General features: G+C 42.5%; 1 protein-coding gene across 1 annotated transcript in view; it reads left to right on the top strand.

Annotated features, from left to right (window-relative positions):
* Positions 1-16972, top strand: part of LOC139650512 (pyruvate carboxylase, mitochondrial-like) — a 269814-nt gene that overhangs the window by 109393 nt on the left and 143449 nt on the right. Inside the window, exon 11 of the mRNA XM_071527203.1 lies at positions 8715-8897. Coding sequence (XP_071383304.1) covers positions 8715-8897 — 183 coding nt within the window. The remainder of the gene's footprint in view (positions 1-8714; positions 8898-16972) is intronic.

Raw genomic sequence — 16972 nt, 5'->3', positions numbered from 1 at the left:
CTGCCACGTGAATCCTTGACAAAGATACCTGTGGTTTTAAAAAAAAAAAAATGTTTCTGTCACATACGCTGGTATGTGGTTTCCTGTATATCATGTAACCCTAAGCCTAACCCTTGGGAATAGCTATAGAATATTCACTGTCATTCAACAGTATAAAATCCACAATATAGCACTTAGAGCCCAAGCTTTCTGTGCGTTTGTGTATCTGCACAGTTCCTTGAAGGTTTTCCTTCGTATCCGTATTTGTGCATGCATGCATTCCACATTCAATTTCGCTGAAATATATTACGGTATCAAAGGTGAGCAGCCATGTATATTTACATGCCATTCTGGAAAATTGAGACATTCAATATTGCGCTTGTTTTCAAGGCTTCTGTTTTGTTTGTGAGAGAGAGAGAGAGAGAGAGAGAGAGAGAGAGAGAGAGACCGAGAGAGACCGGGGTGAGAGGAGTGGGAAGTCATCAACCCATTCACTCATTCTCTTTGGCAGGCTCCATTTTCTTATCTACTCCTTCTGTACTTGATTCTTTGGTCTCCTCTTCTTCTTCACACGTTCTAACAAAGATAGCTAATGTTTTTTCCCTGGCCCATGGATTTTTGACTTTTTTTAATAGGAAAGGGACCAATGTGTCCTTGTTCTTTTTTTCTTTTTGCCCTGCCTCTTATGTGTTTTTTCCCTGAATGACTGACTGCCTCCTGTCATGAGGAAGTTTCATGAAATTAAATAGCTAGAATGACATATAAGATCAATTTCACCATGGAAATGATGGGGAAAAAAAAGAAATCCACAACATTAACACCTCTACAACTGAATTTAAGACTCAAAGCCTGTTTTTAACAGTATTGAAGGACTTTTTTAAGATTATTTTTGGCATTTTTGCCTTGCTATGTTACAGTGAAGAGAGAGGGAATAATAATTTTCTCCTTTCCGTCTCTCAGTTCCTCCCACTTTGGCGGTTGCAGAAAAGCCTTTGCCAGCCTCCAAACTTTTCCCTAGTAGGAAAACTCCCGAGATCTATTACCAGTGCCTGTGTGGGTGAAATGATGATGTTTGGCTTCTGTAACAATGTAATCTGGATGAAGTTTTAAAAATACCCTAAGTATGAAGTAGACAAGTCTTGCACAGCAGGCTGCCTTGTTCAAATGGAGACACACAGACATGAACAAAAACACAAAAGCATTAATCTTTCATGGTGCAGACCAATTCCAAAGCACCGTGCAAGTAAAGCTTAAGAGCTACAACCAGTGGGCAGTTGAACTATTTTTCTTTGTTGTCTACAGGGAGGTCAGAGGTCAGGCTCAGCTACAGAGCAGCAGACCTGGAGCTGCTAGGGATTCAGTATCTCAAGGAAACTTCAGCAGGGCAGATGTTTGCTTTTGGGTATTCTGCTATTCTTGGGTATACCCTACTTGCTATGCCACCTTTCTACCTTCCAATTTGTTTTTCCCCCAAATTTAAAGCTGCTTGGGGTTGAAAATGGAGCTAAAGTACAGGCCTAGTATCAGTTTAGGGGAGGTAATGTTTGGCCTCGGCAGAGAGAGATGCCCTCCACTGTGCATTAGCCTGCCAAACCACCATAAAACCAAAGGCTCTCCATTTTCATTTATTTTTCTGTTTTGTTTTTTATCTACTGTTCTGAGTTTCAGAGGGCACTTTACGGGTCAGGATCCAACTCTACCGGACGATAAACAATGATTTTTTTTAGCAATTTTTTTCATAGCTCATTCCTAATTATATGCTTGTTCTTTTTTATTTATTTATTTTAGTTTTGTTATCATCATTTTCAGTGGTTTTGTCTTTTTCACCAGCCAAAAAACGGGCAATTACCGGCTAACACACTCTCTGCTTCCTTCATTCCTCCTTCGCTTCTGTCCTCCCTGCCTCACTTTTCTTCCCTCACCTATGTTCTCCCTCGCAACCTCTCTCCCTCCCTCGATTCTCACACAACTCTGCTTCAATTATTAACATGGCACTTGTATTCTCTCCTCCGTCTCTGTCTGTTTCTCTGTATCTTTCTCCCTCTTATTCTCCTCGCCTCTCTGTGCCTCTGACTCCGTCTGCTCCTCTCTCACACTAATTGGTGCGCTATCAGTTGGAGCTCAGATATTGCTGTCACTTTCTGTCTCCCTGCTACATACATATAGCGGCAGCAGCTGTGTGTGTTGTCTTTCTGTTTCCACTCCATACATTAACAGCGAGTGTGTGTGTGTGTGTGTGCTGTCTCTTTCAACTCTCTACAACAAAACCTGACAAAAAGAAAAGAGAGAACGAAACTCTGGACGGGGAGGAAAGAGGGTCGTGAGTGAGGGAGGAGGTTAAAAGGTTGGAGAGGGACAGGTGGAGAGAAAAGAGACCAGGCAGAGGAGTCTGCTGTAAGATGGGAATAGAGGGAAGGAAGTAGATAGAAAGAGAAATAGACTTAATGGTAGGGAGGGTGGAGAGCCTCTTGGAGCGGTTTCAATGTTATTACAGAAGCAAGCTGACTGTGAAATCTAGTCTTATGTCCACTTAAGGAGCCTGAGGATTTGAGCCATTACAGGGGAACACTTCCTCAATGGGTTTAGAAAGTAGCAAGGATCTCATTCAGTCAAAAGCCTTAGTGCTGGGATAGCAAACTGAAGTTGGTGGAATTGTTGGAGGTCGCTAAAGGCCTGTAATTGAAGTTGAACAGACTGTTCCTCTACCTCATCTTCATTTTGTGTTCAGTTAAATTCTCTACTACAGCCTAAATGAGTCAGCAAGAAGCAGCCTAAATGCAGCATGAACTTGAGTGCATTGTTCCAAAATGTTAAAATACGCTAGAAAATGGTATCCTCTCCACAGAAATGATTATGGAACATAGGACACCCAGGAAGCCACAATCTGCCACCAACATGTTTCCATAATATACTGTGTTATATTTATGGCAAAACCTTACCCTTGACCTCATAATGTAACTAAACCAACCACACTTGTGTTGTTTACACCAATTTATAGCTCTTATCTCCCAATTGTAGATAAATCTATGTAGCCAAGCCAGTGGTAGTGCATTATAAAAGTTCAAAAAAGTTTCTCTCTCTTCCTAAAAAATTGGCCTAGACATGCAAGGTTTCCTCAGGACACCGACAATTTGCTTCTGTGCATTTTCCTAATATTCCCTTGCCTTCCGGTCAAGTGAAATGGTGTAATTCCACTTTTCCTGATTTTTTTTGTTTTTTGCTCAGATTTAAATGTTTCACATTCCGCCATGTGCTCCTGGGCCCCTGAAACCCACCCAGAAGCCATTTTGACATTCTCAAAAAGGCACGGGCGTCAACGGGGGAAATCGGATTGTTTCTCTGAATTCCTGAGAAAGAAAGAAAAAGAAAGTGTTTTTAGAGATTTGAGATTTTCATCAGACAGCAACAACGGGCCGGGCAGAGAGGATTTGTAACGGGCCCACAGCAGACCAGCCTGCTTTCATACAGTGTCAGTGAAATACACCACTGAAGCATGCCAGAGAGAGAGGGGAGGGGAGTGTTAGAGAAAGTTTCTGAAGGATATACTTCAAGCATAGGGTGAATTGGAAGGAAGGGGGGAGTGGAAAGAGAGATGGTGACAGAAAAACGAGAGGCAGACAGGAGAGAGAGAGAGAGAGACACTGAGGCCGACGGGAGGGTGGGAGGTAAACAGAAAGTGGCAGAGGAGGAATATAAATATATATATGTACTGTATGAAGGGTAAGAAAAGAGGGATAGAAGGTGAGAGGGAGGGAGAGAGATTTGTCAGAATACCAAGTTGGCTTCATACAGCCTCAGGTATTATCATTTTAATAAGCAAGCTAGTGCTGGACTGGAATTATGCATTAAAGAGTGTTTGTGTGTATCTGCTCATCAATGAGATTCCACAGGAGAACGATGGGAATGATACTGGATTCTGCGGAGCATCTTGGGTCTGTGTGTGTGTGTGTGTGTGTGTGTGTGTGTGTGTGTGTAGGACAGACAGAGAGATAATCAGGAACCGAATCAGTGCATGTATGTGTCAGGGAGACCATTTTGCTGCTTTTGTACTTAAATTATTAGCTCCTGTGACCGTCCGGAGAGCGCGAGAGAAAGGGAGGGGAGATAAAGAAAGACGGTGACATGGAGAGAGAGTGAGAGAAGAAAGGGGGATTTTCTTGTTAGACAGCGCCCTGAGCTGAAAGAAGCTGACACCTTGACTTCAATTATTAACGTGGCCCTTGTCTTTTCATTCATTTCTGTCTAGTTTTATCGGCGTCTGGCTGTTGCTCTGTATCTCTCTCTCTCTCTCTCTCTCTCTCTCTCTCTCTCTCTCTCTCTCTCTCTCTCTCTCTCTCTCTCTCTCTCTCTCTCTCTCTCTCTCTCTCTCTCTCTCTCTCTCTCTCTCTCTCTCTCTCTCTCTCTCCCCAGCTGCGAGGCCTTTAAGAGGACCGGTCTCATTTACGTCTGTGTTGAGCGCGTGAGCAAAAAGGCACTATCTCCACTCTGTAGTTTGATATTGTGGCAGCGTTCATCTCATATCTATATACCCGGCAGCCAAAATGAATATACTTAATATTCACACACACACACACACACACACTAAGGCTAGCCGCATGCACACAGACACCGAAAAAAGGGCATCCTCCCTCATTAGCACATAGCAGACAAATGAAAATATGGAAATGCTAATGTAGACACACAGTTTGCCAAGACAAACGCACACACAGCAAAGCCCCATTCATCTTTACCTCAACTGACCTGCCCTAATGAGAAAGAAGCGGGCCACAATATTTTCTGTTTATCGGGGTTAATTGTTGGAATTTCATTGTTGATACACGGAACTAGATTAATTTTAGCCATAAGCATTAGACTCTGCTGAGCACTTCAAATTGTGTCCATATTTTCAACAAGCGTCTCCCCCACTGGAATAACATTTCCAGTGTTTTTATTCTCCAGAACAACCTCCATTTCTGAGTGGTTCGGATAACTTGAGGCTCCAATGTACTAGTTTTGATTTTTCCTCAACACATTCCAATCTGACTACATATCCTATAGTATATATATATGTTTGTGCGGTCAAGTGTATCGGCAAACATCTGTCTTACCGCATGTTTGATTAGTGTCCTGACACAAGCAGGGCAAGGTTGTTTACCGTGAGGAATTCAATTTAAAACAATATTGGCTCATATTTTAGGGCTCAATATGTATTCTCTGCACTTGTGTCTGTGTTTACGTGTCCAAATGTATTAATGCACGCTTGTGTTGTTGCTGTTGTGCTCATCTGGATGCATGTCACACCCTGCAAATGGATCCAGTTCACTCAATTGCTGCAGCTTTAGCCACATAGAAGAAGGCTGTGGTTGGACTGGACAGCTCCCAGCTATGAGAGTGTGTAACTGGTTGGCATGGTGACCTAGTGTTGAGAGAGACTGTCCAGGACGCTGAGTCTTTACCTTCCCCTCTTATCATCATATTTTGTTCTATAAAAGTGTTAGCCAGTTGCCTAAACAGTGTGATTATGCAGCAGGGTGTCGCTGCAAATAGCATGCATGCTTAGTCAACTTGTCCTGGATAAATAAAGGCTAAGAGCAGCATCAATTTCAATGTGAACAATGCTCTGTGTTTTAGCGTGGTTTAAAACCCCCCCAGGGATACAGCAGTTTAGGACTGAACAACAAAGGGAAAAGAAACACCAGGCAGCTCTCGGCCAAGCAGTCAGTCACTTTAACTGATGTTGTTGATTCAACAGCAGTCGTCGCTAACTGCCGCACTGGCCTTGTGTATGTGTGTGGCCCGCGCCGTTAAGGGGCTGACACAGAACTCTAAAATGTAGCCCGCTCACATTTAGAAGAGAATAAAAGAATAGAAAGGAGAAGTAAACAGAGTTTAGATTTTCTGGGGGGAATTTGTCTTCCGCAACAGAGGGCTGGCAACAGTCTCAAGACTACCGTGGAGAAACAGTACCCCAAAACCCTGTTCTGGCATCAACTGATAAGCCACAGCAGGGCCACGCAGGGTTCATCAAAAGCACCGTTTGTTTTTTTTGTTGTTTTTTTTTAACTACATTCCAGCTTACAAACCATCTTTGTTGTCAACAACCTGAAAAGGGAAATCTAGAAATGCTGTTTTGGAGGGAATGGAGTGATAATGAGTAATCTGTGATGAGAGAAACCGAGCTCAGGTGACGCATATGCAGCTCTTTAAACTGTGGTTTAAACTGTGCTTTTTTTTTACCATGTAATTGCAATTGTCACTCTTTCATGATGTTAGCTACATTTAGAGCCCTCGTTTACGCAGCAGTCCCTATTTTTCGGGCTGAAGTCAGGGGGGACATTTTACCATAATTTTGGGGTCAATATTTTAGTATTCTGAAAATAGTGTTCCTGCAGAGATCAGGGTTTCATTCAAAAAACACTACATATCCATTTTGAAAATTATCCCTACCTGAAATGTATCAGGCAGTATTGATAAGAAAATGATTCTATCTTCTATATGTATGCAGAGGTCTTAAGGCATAACTAAATTGTAAACTTGAATGTGCTTTACTTTCACGCCAGCAATCGTTTTGTAAGAGTAGGTGTCATTTTGTGTTTTTCAAATGGCAGTTGCTCCTGTTACAATCAAGCTCTTCACGTTTAAAACTTTTGTTCTTCCATGCAGAGCCACTTGCAAAGTTGTGAGACTCTTGTAGCAGTAATGTATGATAATGGAACCAAAATATTCCCATCACACCAGAGTATCAGCATGCACACCAGAACGCATCGCCATGGACCGGTAATAAAAAGGGCAGACCTAGTTAAGAGCCAATGACACTTGAAGTGCTGATGACCAGCCTGAAGTCTCAAAATCAAAGGGGAGTGCCAGGCTTTATGAAAATCACAACCTGGAAACCCGGGGCTTTGAGCCATGAAACGGCGTGCTGCACAGGTGTAGAGGTGGCGTGCGTGGGCAGCAATACTCATGACAATTTCCCCCACTTCATCGCCTCATAAATTTACAGCTCCATACAGGGAGTTTTCTTTTAACTCGGCCTGGGATTTTGTTTGAAACATCCGAAATCCTTCTTAGTTAGGAATATTTCCATGAATGTTAAAACTATGCTTTGAAAAATGGAATTCAAATTGAAAAAAACATTAATGTCCCCGCATAGCAGTCATTTAATATTCAGCTTGATTTTTTTTTAAAGATGTATAGATGTGTAACTTGTAATGGCATACATTTTGACGTCTTTGTGCTCCTCTGCAGTTCTGCTCCATTTTGCGTAAGTGTGTTGTGTGTGTGTGCAGTTTATCCTCGTCCAACTGCATGTTTATCTTGTGTAACACAGCTAGCATAATGTAGTTTTACAGCAACCTGGTTCTGAGTGGTTCATGTTCATTCATTTCGGCCGCTACACCCTAAGCCATTTACAAAGGCATTTGTCATCAGATAGTACCATTGCACTACATTTTTGCTAACATGCACTATAGAGGCAATGATACATGAGCATTTTGATAATTTTGGGCCAATGGAGATGAACAATATTGCCTTGAAGAATGGGGACAAAATCAATATAGATAAAATAGTGAGTCGTAAAAGAACAAAAGTATAATGAAAAAATACTCCTGGTCATAAATGTTGGCAGCTCTGCCCATTTACACTGCCTGGAAATATTACCCGCATATCATCGCTGTGGCACAACATTGTTGTAATTATAATTTCCACTCATCTCTCTCTTCTAGCCCTCGAGGGGCTCCATATGCCGTAGTGTAGGCTAGTCCTCGCTCTCCTCTTCACATCTCCTCTCCTCCCTCTCTCCTCTCTTGCCAAGTGGTTTGGAATAGTCGACCCTCTCCTTTTCTCACTCATCTCAGGCTTTTGGTCTCCTCTCTCATCTCCTTATTTTGCTCTTCTCATCATGTGTCTCTCTCCTCTCGCCTTCCAGTTGCAGGTCATTTATACTTACATTCTAGGCACTGAGCAGACAAGATGCTTTTATCCACGCTGTCTTACAATATGTGGAAAGAGCCAAACGAGCTTAAATTACCGTATCGGCAACATTACAAGCAACAGCCGCTAATGAATGCAACATCCAAGTGGGAACTAATTGGGGGACAAAACAACCTGCACTCTGTCGCTGAAATATTTAACTGTCATTACCAAAGCAAATAGCTATATAAATAACGAAGGGCTAAGTACAGAAATAAGAGCCAAGTGTTTTTGTTTGTCTGTTTTGATCCATCCCTCTCTTTGTATTTCACTTTTGGGCAATGGGTCTGTCACTTCTCCACTTTCTCATTCTGCCTTTGAAGCAATGGATGCCTGTGCTGACAATTGATCTTAGGCACTCCAGTTAGTTTGGGCAATGGGTTGCAATCGCTCCTACCAGTTTTAACTACTGGAGCATACAACTTCTGAAAAGTCTAAAATCCTATAGAAAATAAAAGGAAAATACCCTGTAAATATGAAAAAGACAAATTGTGGAACTGTTTGTTTATTTATTTATGATTGTAATTTGTAGCATAATCCACTTGAATACTGAAACAATAACACAATCTGATAATATTTTACTTTTTTACATAAAGTAAAAAGTAATCTACTTATTTTGGTTTTCCCAAATTGTCTTTAATCTCATTTCTGCGTCATTAGTATGAATGGATTACCATGGATTACAATTTGTTTTGCTTATCAGATTACTGTAAAAGCCTGTTGCTTTGCTGTTGCATCAAGTAGAAGTCCCTCACCCTCCGTCTCCTCTGTGTTGCTCTTCCCAGGTGTTCCGGAGCGGCGAAGGTATGGGCATCCGTCTGGACAGCGCCTCGGCCTTCCAGGGCGCCATCATCTCCCCCCACTACGACTCCCTGCTGGTCAAAGTCATCGCCAGCGGGAAGGACCTGCCGACGGCCGGCTCCAAGATGAGCCGAGCGCTGGCCGAGTTCAGAGTGCGAGGCGTCAAGGTAGGCTCGTTCGGCCTTAATATCTGTCTGTCTGAAGGGTGTGGTGCTTTGGTGGAACGACTGAGCTGCGTATCGCTGTTGTCACGTGAAAACCTTGTAACTCTAATATTGGTAATTTTCATGCTTTCACCTCAATTGAAGGATGAGATGCCTCCTCTACGGGTTGAGGACATCTTCTGACCTCTTGGGCGTTTGAAACCCTTTCAGACCCATTGGATAATGTTAAAAATGCATTGCCATCAGGCTTAAAACAAGGGTGTTTTTCATAGTTCCTGAAAAGTTGACATTTTTGAGATAGAGTACAAGGTTTTTACCTGACAGTGATGATATATACAGCTGATGGTGTTCTGGGTGCTGGTGTACTGTGGTGAAGTGCATGGCTCCATAAGAGGCTATTTCAGCCTGTTCAAGCCAGTCTAGTATGGTTAATGGTGATGATGCAGTTAAGGCTCTGTGCGTGTGTGTGTGTGTGTGTGTGTGTGTGTGTGTGTGTGTGTGTATGTGTGTGCACACACACACTTTTGTTCATATTCTTGAATGCACCAATGTGGCTATTATTTTTATTTTGTAACTGGTATATATGTATGATGAGCAGCCTGGCATGGATAAAGATGTCATGCTGTTAGGACTATGTGTGTGAGAGAGAGCATTTGTTTGCGTATTTAGTGCATCTATGAAGCTATAATTTTGTAAAGATCTACATGTACTGTGCAAAAGCCATCTGTTGTCCAATGGATGGAACAGGATGTTCAATATTTCAACCAGATGAATAGACTTCAGATGTCAATGTCCTATGTTCTACAATGTGTGTGTTTGTGTTTGCGTGCTTCTTCAGAAAGGGAAATGAAAATGTAGAGTGAGAGGTGTTTAATTATCACAGGTGATTTTTTTTCTTTGTTACTTGCAGAAAAGAGGGCAAGGTGACTGAGTGATTTACTGTGGATTGGAATATGATAATAAGATGTTCCAGCTATACATTATACATCTTGTGAGATGAGATGACTGCAGCTCTCGGGGTCAGTTGTGGCATCGGGCAAACACAGACACACCCATACATGCCTGTACATGTAGGCGTGCCATAACTCTGTGCCCTATCTGGTTGAGTGTATTACTCTTTGTCTCTTGTCTCTCTCTCACTCTGCGTCAGGATGCACGTCAGCAATAAGACAGAATGTACTGCCTTTCAAAAATAACTTGTGCGTAAAGTGTGACACTATTCCCTAGATCTTTGCTCGATTTCAGACCGCTCTCAAGTGCTTACACTCTCCATACATGCCGTAGTTGTAGTAGTAGTTGTACGCATGCAAATTAAAGTAGCACCGTGTCTGCATTGTGCAAAGATCAGCCTTGGATTCTTTGCTGTTGTGTGCTTTCCGTATTGAAGTTACACACATTGGGAAACCTGCTAGACTGTTGGCATTGGAAAAATTCACAATTTCTTCATGTCAAGCAGAAGTAGTTACAGTGTCAGAAATACTCTGTGGAAGGAGTGATGGTCGTGTCTACTCCAAATTCAAATTGTACTTAAATGGATAGCTGAGGTTTTATGAAGCCTGTTAAGTGTGCTGAGCTAGACTAGATGGAGGCACAGATCAGCGTGATCAGAGCTTAAGGCATTTGATTTTCACAGTGCAATAAAAAAGTAAAAAATGAACAAATGGCTCTCTGAATTAGATTTAAGTCTGAAGTACCACATGCAGAGTGTTCCACTGCATTTTTTCAGCGTGTAGAGGTGAAAGATACCTTGGGCCATTAATCTGGCTACAACTGGAAACATGAAAGGTGCATTGGGCGTCCAAGGACTTAGACTCTTTCGCTGTAGACTAAGGACAAACCATGAGCGATGCACGGAGAAGATTCATTACTGTAGAAAATGAAGCATTTCGTTCCAAGGTGAGGCAAGAGTAGTAGACACGAACATGTTTTTTTCAGACTGTGAATTTGACGTCAGTAGCTACTAAGTGAAAGGAGCATTTGTCGGTCTAAATAATGACTATTTCACAGCGGAAATGTCATTCGTCCCGTTTTAAAAAGGTTTTATCCGTAGATCTTTTAGCGAACCGCTTCAAATTGGAGCCTCAGTGCCTGTTTTTGCAAAGTGATTTGTGTAAAGTACTTCAGCTCCTATTGTGCAACCAGTAGAATGTAAATTAATGTTACTGTGGTTGATGTAAACGCCATTCATTTGGAAGAAGTTTTGCTTATTATCCATGGAGTAATGGATTTCTTTGTTTTTGTTTTGTTGTTTTTTTGCTTTGTTTATATCTTGATGGTACTAAGGGTAATTGTGGTAAATTTAAATTTTCTTATCCAATGAACGCTTGAGTTTCCCTCTGTTTGCATTTGCTTCGCTGTCTCCTGTGCGGGGCTTCCTACCTGACTGTGATGTAAATGACACAGAGCCGCGTGAGAATAAAGCCGAGTGCCGTAGCTTGTGGAACTGGAAAATCTATCGGCTCATAATTTCTCACTGTTGTGATTGAGTCATGATGGGGTGAAATTGCAAGTCAAAATGGTCTTCTCAACTCTAATTTTTCATTGAATACTAAGTGCACTTCAGAAACTGTCAGTACATATTTAATAGATTAATTTTCCCTGGTTGTAGAGTGAGAGTGTTTGATGTCAGCATACAATTGATGGACCTGCGGATGCTGTCCTTTGTACAAGGCCTCGCCGCAGTGGTTTAGGTAAACCGACTAGACCGGGAAGTCAATCTATTGTAGCTATTGTACAGTGGTCGCTGACTTCAATTCATTTTGCAGAACAAAGCTGCAGTGTTTCCTTTTGTAAGTTCAGCCAATGATGGGCTACACAGGAGAGCTTCTGTATGGTGCAATCAAGCTAGTGTGAGGAGTTTTGTGCTTTGTCACTCAGGCTAGAACTGGACTACTTTCTATTCTGCACCAATGAAGTAATAAAAAAGCACATCAACGTAAAGCACACTGAATAACTGTTATATACGGAGTTTAATTTAATTTCTCTCTTTTGTGCACTCTGACCATCGGTGGTAGATAGCAACCGTCAAGGAAATTTTAATTTGTCAGAAGAAAACTTTTTATTTACAAAAACTGAGGCTTGTAGGAGCCCAAGCAAAACTGGCTGATTGTTTTTTTGACATCCATGAATTATAAGTCCTGCCACTGGGTTTAGAATGGGTTACATGAGCCTGAGGCGCACGGAAATTACTTGCCACACAGACGACCATCTTAACATTCAGTCTGAGGAAAAAAGAGGAAAATACTCAATTGTCAGGCTTTTGTGAAAGAAAGAGATAAAATGTTAACTACTGAATGTCTTGTATGTTTTCCACTGCTGGGTATGATTTTATTTTGTGCTGTTCTCCAAACCAGATTTCTCATTGAACAATAAATGAAATGGTATTTTGTAACTCTTAGGCCTAAAAATGCCATTCTTTCACTGAGGAAAGTTATTTCTGTTGCGATAATAGTTAGACCCTCAATATCAACTTATCCTTTTATATCTCTGGACCTCTGGGAATGTGTGTTTATGTGGCAAAGGTGGCCATTTAGGAGTGTTGATCAGAGCAAGAATTACGATTCGGTCGCTCCTGGTTTGTGTTTGGGACCGGTGGCCTTGGTGAGTGTTGTTAGCGCCGCGTTAGAATGTCACCAGGAAGAAGGAAGAAGCCGGAGCATTGGCTACAAAGCCAAGTCCTATTAGAGCTCCGGTCTGCTCTCTGAGATATGACGCTGAGGGCCGACATCCTTGTAACTCCAAAAACAGTCACCTTCTCTCTGTTGAAAACAACTAGCCTCCTCCTGAGATTGGCAACCATGTGTTTTTGAAATCCAGGTTGGTGGCTCCTACAGTCATAGAAGATACTCTGCATGTAAAACACAATACCACCTTTTGAAAACAAGTAAAAAGAAAAACGGAAATAGCAAAATTTGAGTTACCAGGTTGGCACTTGACAACATGCTGTTCTCCTCTGTTGTGTGGAATTATGTTTGGCATTTCAGAAAGCTGTGCTTATCTCCTGCTTCTGTGTGTGTGCGATTGCTTGTATGTGTGCGCGTGTATGTGTGCGTGTGTGTGCGCATCCGTGAGCGTGTATGTGTGGAGACTTGTGTTTGTGTTTGGTTTGTGTGTGTGTGCATCAAATGTGAGCAATGTGTGTTAAGCAGTAAAATGTCACGAGTCCAGCAGCAGGAAGAGAGATGGACAGAGAAGCGACAGAACATGAGGCACCAGGGTAAAGAAAGATGGATAGGGGGGGGAGGGGGGGGGGATGCAAAAGGGCAACAGAGATGGAGAGACTGTAACGTAAAACGACAAGTGAGGTGGCACTGCCCATAGGGACTTTCACCCATGGGTGCTTTGCATATGCGTGTGTATGCACATAGATGGTTAAGGTTAGAAAAAGGGTTAAAGAGTGAACAAATCTAAGTCAATAATAGTATTTGTGTGTGTTTGCGGGAAGTCCGAGTAGACAGTATATTGAATTAAGTTGGTCCATGCAGTATACAAATGCATCATATGAACGCATGCATGAGAGCATCTGTCCTACGTGATCGCACATCACACACACGTTGACTCCTGGAGTGTCGTGTGAACCGTGACTAATGCGTACACACACACACACACACACACACACACACACACACACACACACACTCCCTCGCTGCAAAAGCCCCACTCATCAAACGGTTTCTGTCCACATTCTTCATTGTTGATTTCTGAACTGTGTGTGTGTGTGTGTGTGTGTGTGTGTTGGAGACAGAGAGATGTTGAGATAAAGAGACAGCCAGATAGAAGTTGCCAGGCAGAAAGAGATGGTGAAAGAGACGCAGCGTGAGATGGATGGAGGGGAAAGAAAGTTCCAAAAAAAAAAAGGAGTAATGGCTGTATATCCAAACCTTCTTCTCCGGGGCAAAAACAGACTTGATATTCTGTCTAGTTTGGTTGGGACTTCAACAAACTGTGAGACGTTTTTAGTGTGTGTGTGTGTTGTAGAGAACGTGCTCGTGTGCGTGCATGTGCCAACTCTTTCTAGTTTGTGGCTTCAGAAGTTCATTTTTGGGCCGCCAAGAGCTTGGCTTTGGGCAGTTGGATTTCATTAAAGAGTTCCTCTTTACTTTCCCGTCTGTAAGAACTGGACTGATGGACAGTTTGAGGTGAACTGAGGTTGTCGCGCGCGTGTGTGCGTGTGTGCGTGTGTGTGTGTGTGTGTGTGTGGGTGGTCGTGATCCCCATCTGTAGCAGCTCTTTGAAGAATCTTTGTAATGTTTCGCTTCGTTACAACCTGCCAGATCACAGGCAAGTTCTTATCCTTTACCTGTCTGCACACTCATCCTTCTCTTCCCTCCCTTCGTTCTGTTGAATAAAAACCCTTGAGCTTTTCTCACTGGCTGTAATTTCTCTACCTGGCACTTATCTGTCATACATTGTCATTCTGCCGACATTTTTTGCCAGGCCGCTGTGGCTTTGACTCTTTACTATTAGTTTCTCTTAATGCCGGTGGTGAAGGAATGTGACCTTTTGTGCTGTTGCTTTGTGCTCTGCTGTTGGCTAAATGCCTAAAATCTATGTTCTTAAAATCTCAATCTATATCTAATCATCTCCTTTTCCTCCCTTGCTTCTTATATCACCACTCCCTGTCTATCTCTCTCTCTCTCCCTCTCTCTCCATATCCCCCCTCCTCCTCTTGTTTGTTTACCTCTTTGAGCCATTCTCTGTGGTCTTCTCTCTCTCTCTCTCTCTCTCTCTCTCACAATTCAATTCAAACGTTTTATTGGCATGAATATTACATGAACAATATTGGCAAAATGTGCAAATACAACTGGAATTCATCATACAGAAGAAAAATAACTGTAAATATAAACTGTGTGTGTGTGCATGCAGCAGCACCTTGTTAATGAAGGATCTGGGCTGATGTGTGTTCGGCTCCCATGCCCGGACCCTCCGCTGTGCAGCGACTGTCAGTGGAGCTGCTGGTTCTTTAAAAAAAAACACACAGAAACATTTGAATTACGAAACCAACACAAACAATTAGTGCAAGTTGGCGTGAAAGTCAAATCTGTCCAACACAAAGATGTACTCACTGTTTTTCCTCATTTTGAGGCAGCAAGGTACTGCAGTAAAGTCATGTGACAGTCTAGATTGACAGATGTTACACACATTGAGTCTGTTGTCATGTAGAGACTCCTTCTGTTTACCTGGTCTCTGGAGTGTGTGTGTGTGTGTGTGTGTGTGTGTGTGTGTGTGTGTGTGTGTGTGTGTGTGTGTGTGTGTGTGTGTGTGTGTGTGTGTGTGTGTGTCAGGGTCTACTTGTGAACACGCCCGTCAGGCCAAGCATTCCGTTTCCCAGTGACTTTACTCTCTTTACTCTCTTCCTCTTTTATTACCATTCCTTTCATTTCCATCGCCTCTCAGCCTGCCAAGTAAACGGCTCTCCTTTTTTTTTTCTCCTTCTTCTTCTTTTCATTTCGTTCCGTCCCTCCTTCACCCCCTTTGGCCTCAGTCTCTCCCTTCGTGAGTAAAGTTGTCTTCCACTTCTTTCACGTGTACCACTTGTGTCCAGATCCCTGCGTTACCGGTTCACTGAATTGGCTACATGTGTTTTCCCATGGTTACGTTTTTTTTTTTTTCCTTTTTTCCTCTGTCTCCTTTTTTCACCTAGCGCTCTTACCTACAGTCTCTTTTGAGAATCCTTAATTCCAGCCCCTGAAGATTTTTGCTCCAATTATTCATATTAATGGATTGCGATAAGAACCAAATTAAATCTCAAATAAATTGTAATAACGACCCTATTTGCTCCAAAACTGAATAAAATGAAAATATAAAGCACATCATTGAGGCTTTTTTTTTTTTTCTTTCTTTGCATTGTCAGTGCCACAGTCCACTTCTATTGGCCACTGAACAGCTTGACTGGAGCAGTTGGGTCAAGTGCCTTGCTCAAGGACACCGCAGTGGCGGTTTTAGCACTCGGAGCGCTGCGAGTTAAAACTAATTTAAACTTTTCGCAAAAGGCCACTCCACTTCAAATGGGTTTTCAAGGTTTCTGCCAAGCACCAGCAGTAGCCACAACAAGTGCTTCCCTCAAGCATTTGTGCCGCGCTGCCTGCCAAAGCGGTTAAAACAGGGCTAAACACAGCGTCTTTAAGTAGTTTTTCACTGCATGAATAGTCAGTTGGCTTTTGTTCAGTCGTTCAATTTAGTCATCCACCCGTAATCCACCTGGCCATCCTTTAGTTTTGTTTTTTTTTGTCTTTCTCTGCCTGCTTGCCTATTTGCCTGCCTTCCTCCCTTCCTTCCTCCCTTCCATCCTTCCTTCCTCCCTTCCTCCCTTCCTTGAAACCAATGTTAACCTACTAATGGGATGATTTCTCCTTCCCTCCGATCTGGAGTCAGCCATCTGCGACCTTTGTATCATGCTCCAAGGCATGACTGTAGGCAGAAGCACTGATCCAGGATCATTCATTCAGTATTTACAAGAGGGAGAGGGGGGATCCATCTCATCTCTGTCTTATCAGTGGGAGGAATAAGAGGTTTAGACACACTCTGATAACACACACACACACAAACAGACTCACACTCTTTCTATCACACATACTCTCTAACATACATACACACACACACACACACACACACACACACACACACACACACACACTAATATGTCTCTCTGGGGCTGGGTTATCAGTCTATCTCTCCTTCATTTCACACCTCTAAACAACTGCTAGCACGCTACTTAATCACACAAATAGGCTTGTAATTATGATCTGTGTGTGTGTGTATCCACACATGTGTGTATCCACACAAGTTTGTGTGCATCTTTATGTGCGCGCTTGTGCGTACGCGTAGGTATAAGTCCCGGAAAAGCCTTATTTCAGAAAATTGAATTGAAGATGAAGAACATGCAAAACCAATTAGCGACAGTGAGACTGCATAAATAAGAGAGGGATGATGGAGCGATGACTGGAGAGGGGAAGGAGAGGCGATGGGTATCGCGAGGTTGGAAGGCTGAAAATATCAGTCGGAAGAGTAAAGGACTGAATAACGAGAAAGAAGACGAGACAGAGAAGGAAGGCGGGATGAGAAAGAGGTAGTGGAGG

This window comes from Centroberyx affinis, unplaced genomic scaffold (assembly GCF_046629955.1).
Source record: "Centroberyx affinis isolate AG114_WGS23_722 - 3 ecotype Tasmania unplaced genomic scaffold, CSIRO-AGI_Caff_v1 ptg001499l_1, whole genome shotgun sequence".
NCBI classification, from domain to species: Eukaryota; Metazoa; Chordata; class Actinopteri; order Beryciformes; family Berycidae; genus Centroberyx; species Centroberyx affinis.
This window is presented reverse-complemented; position numbering and strand designations above follow the sequence as displayed.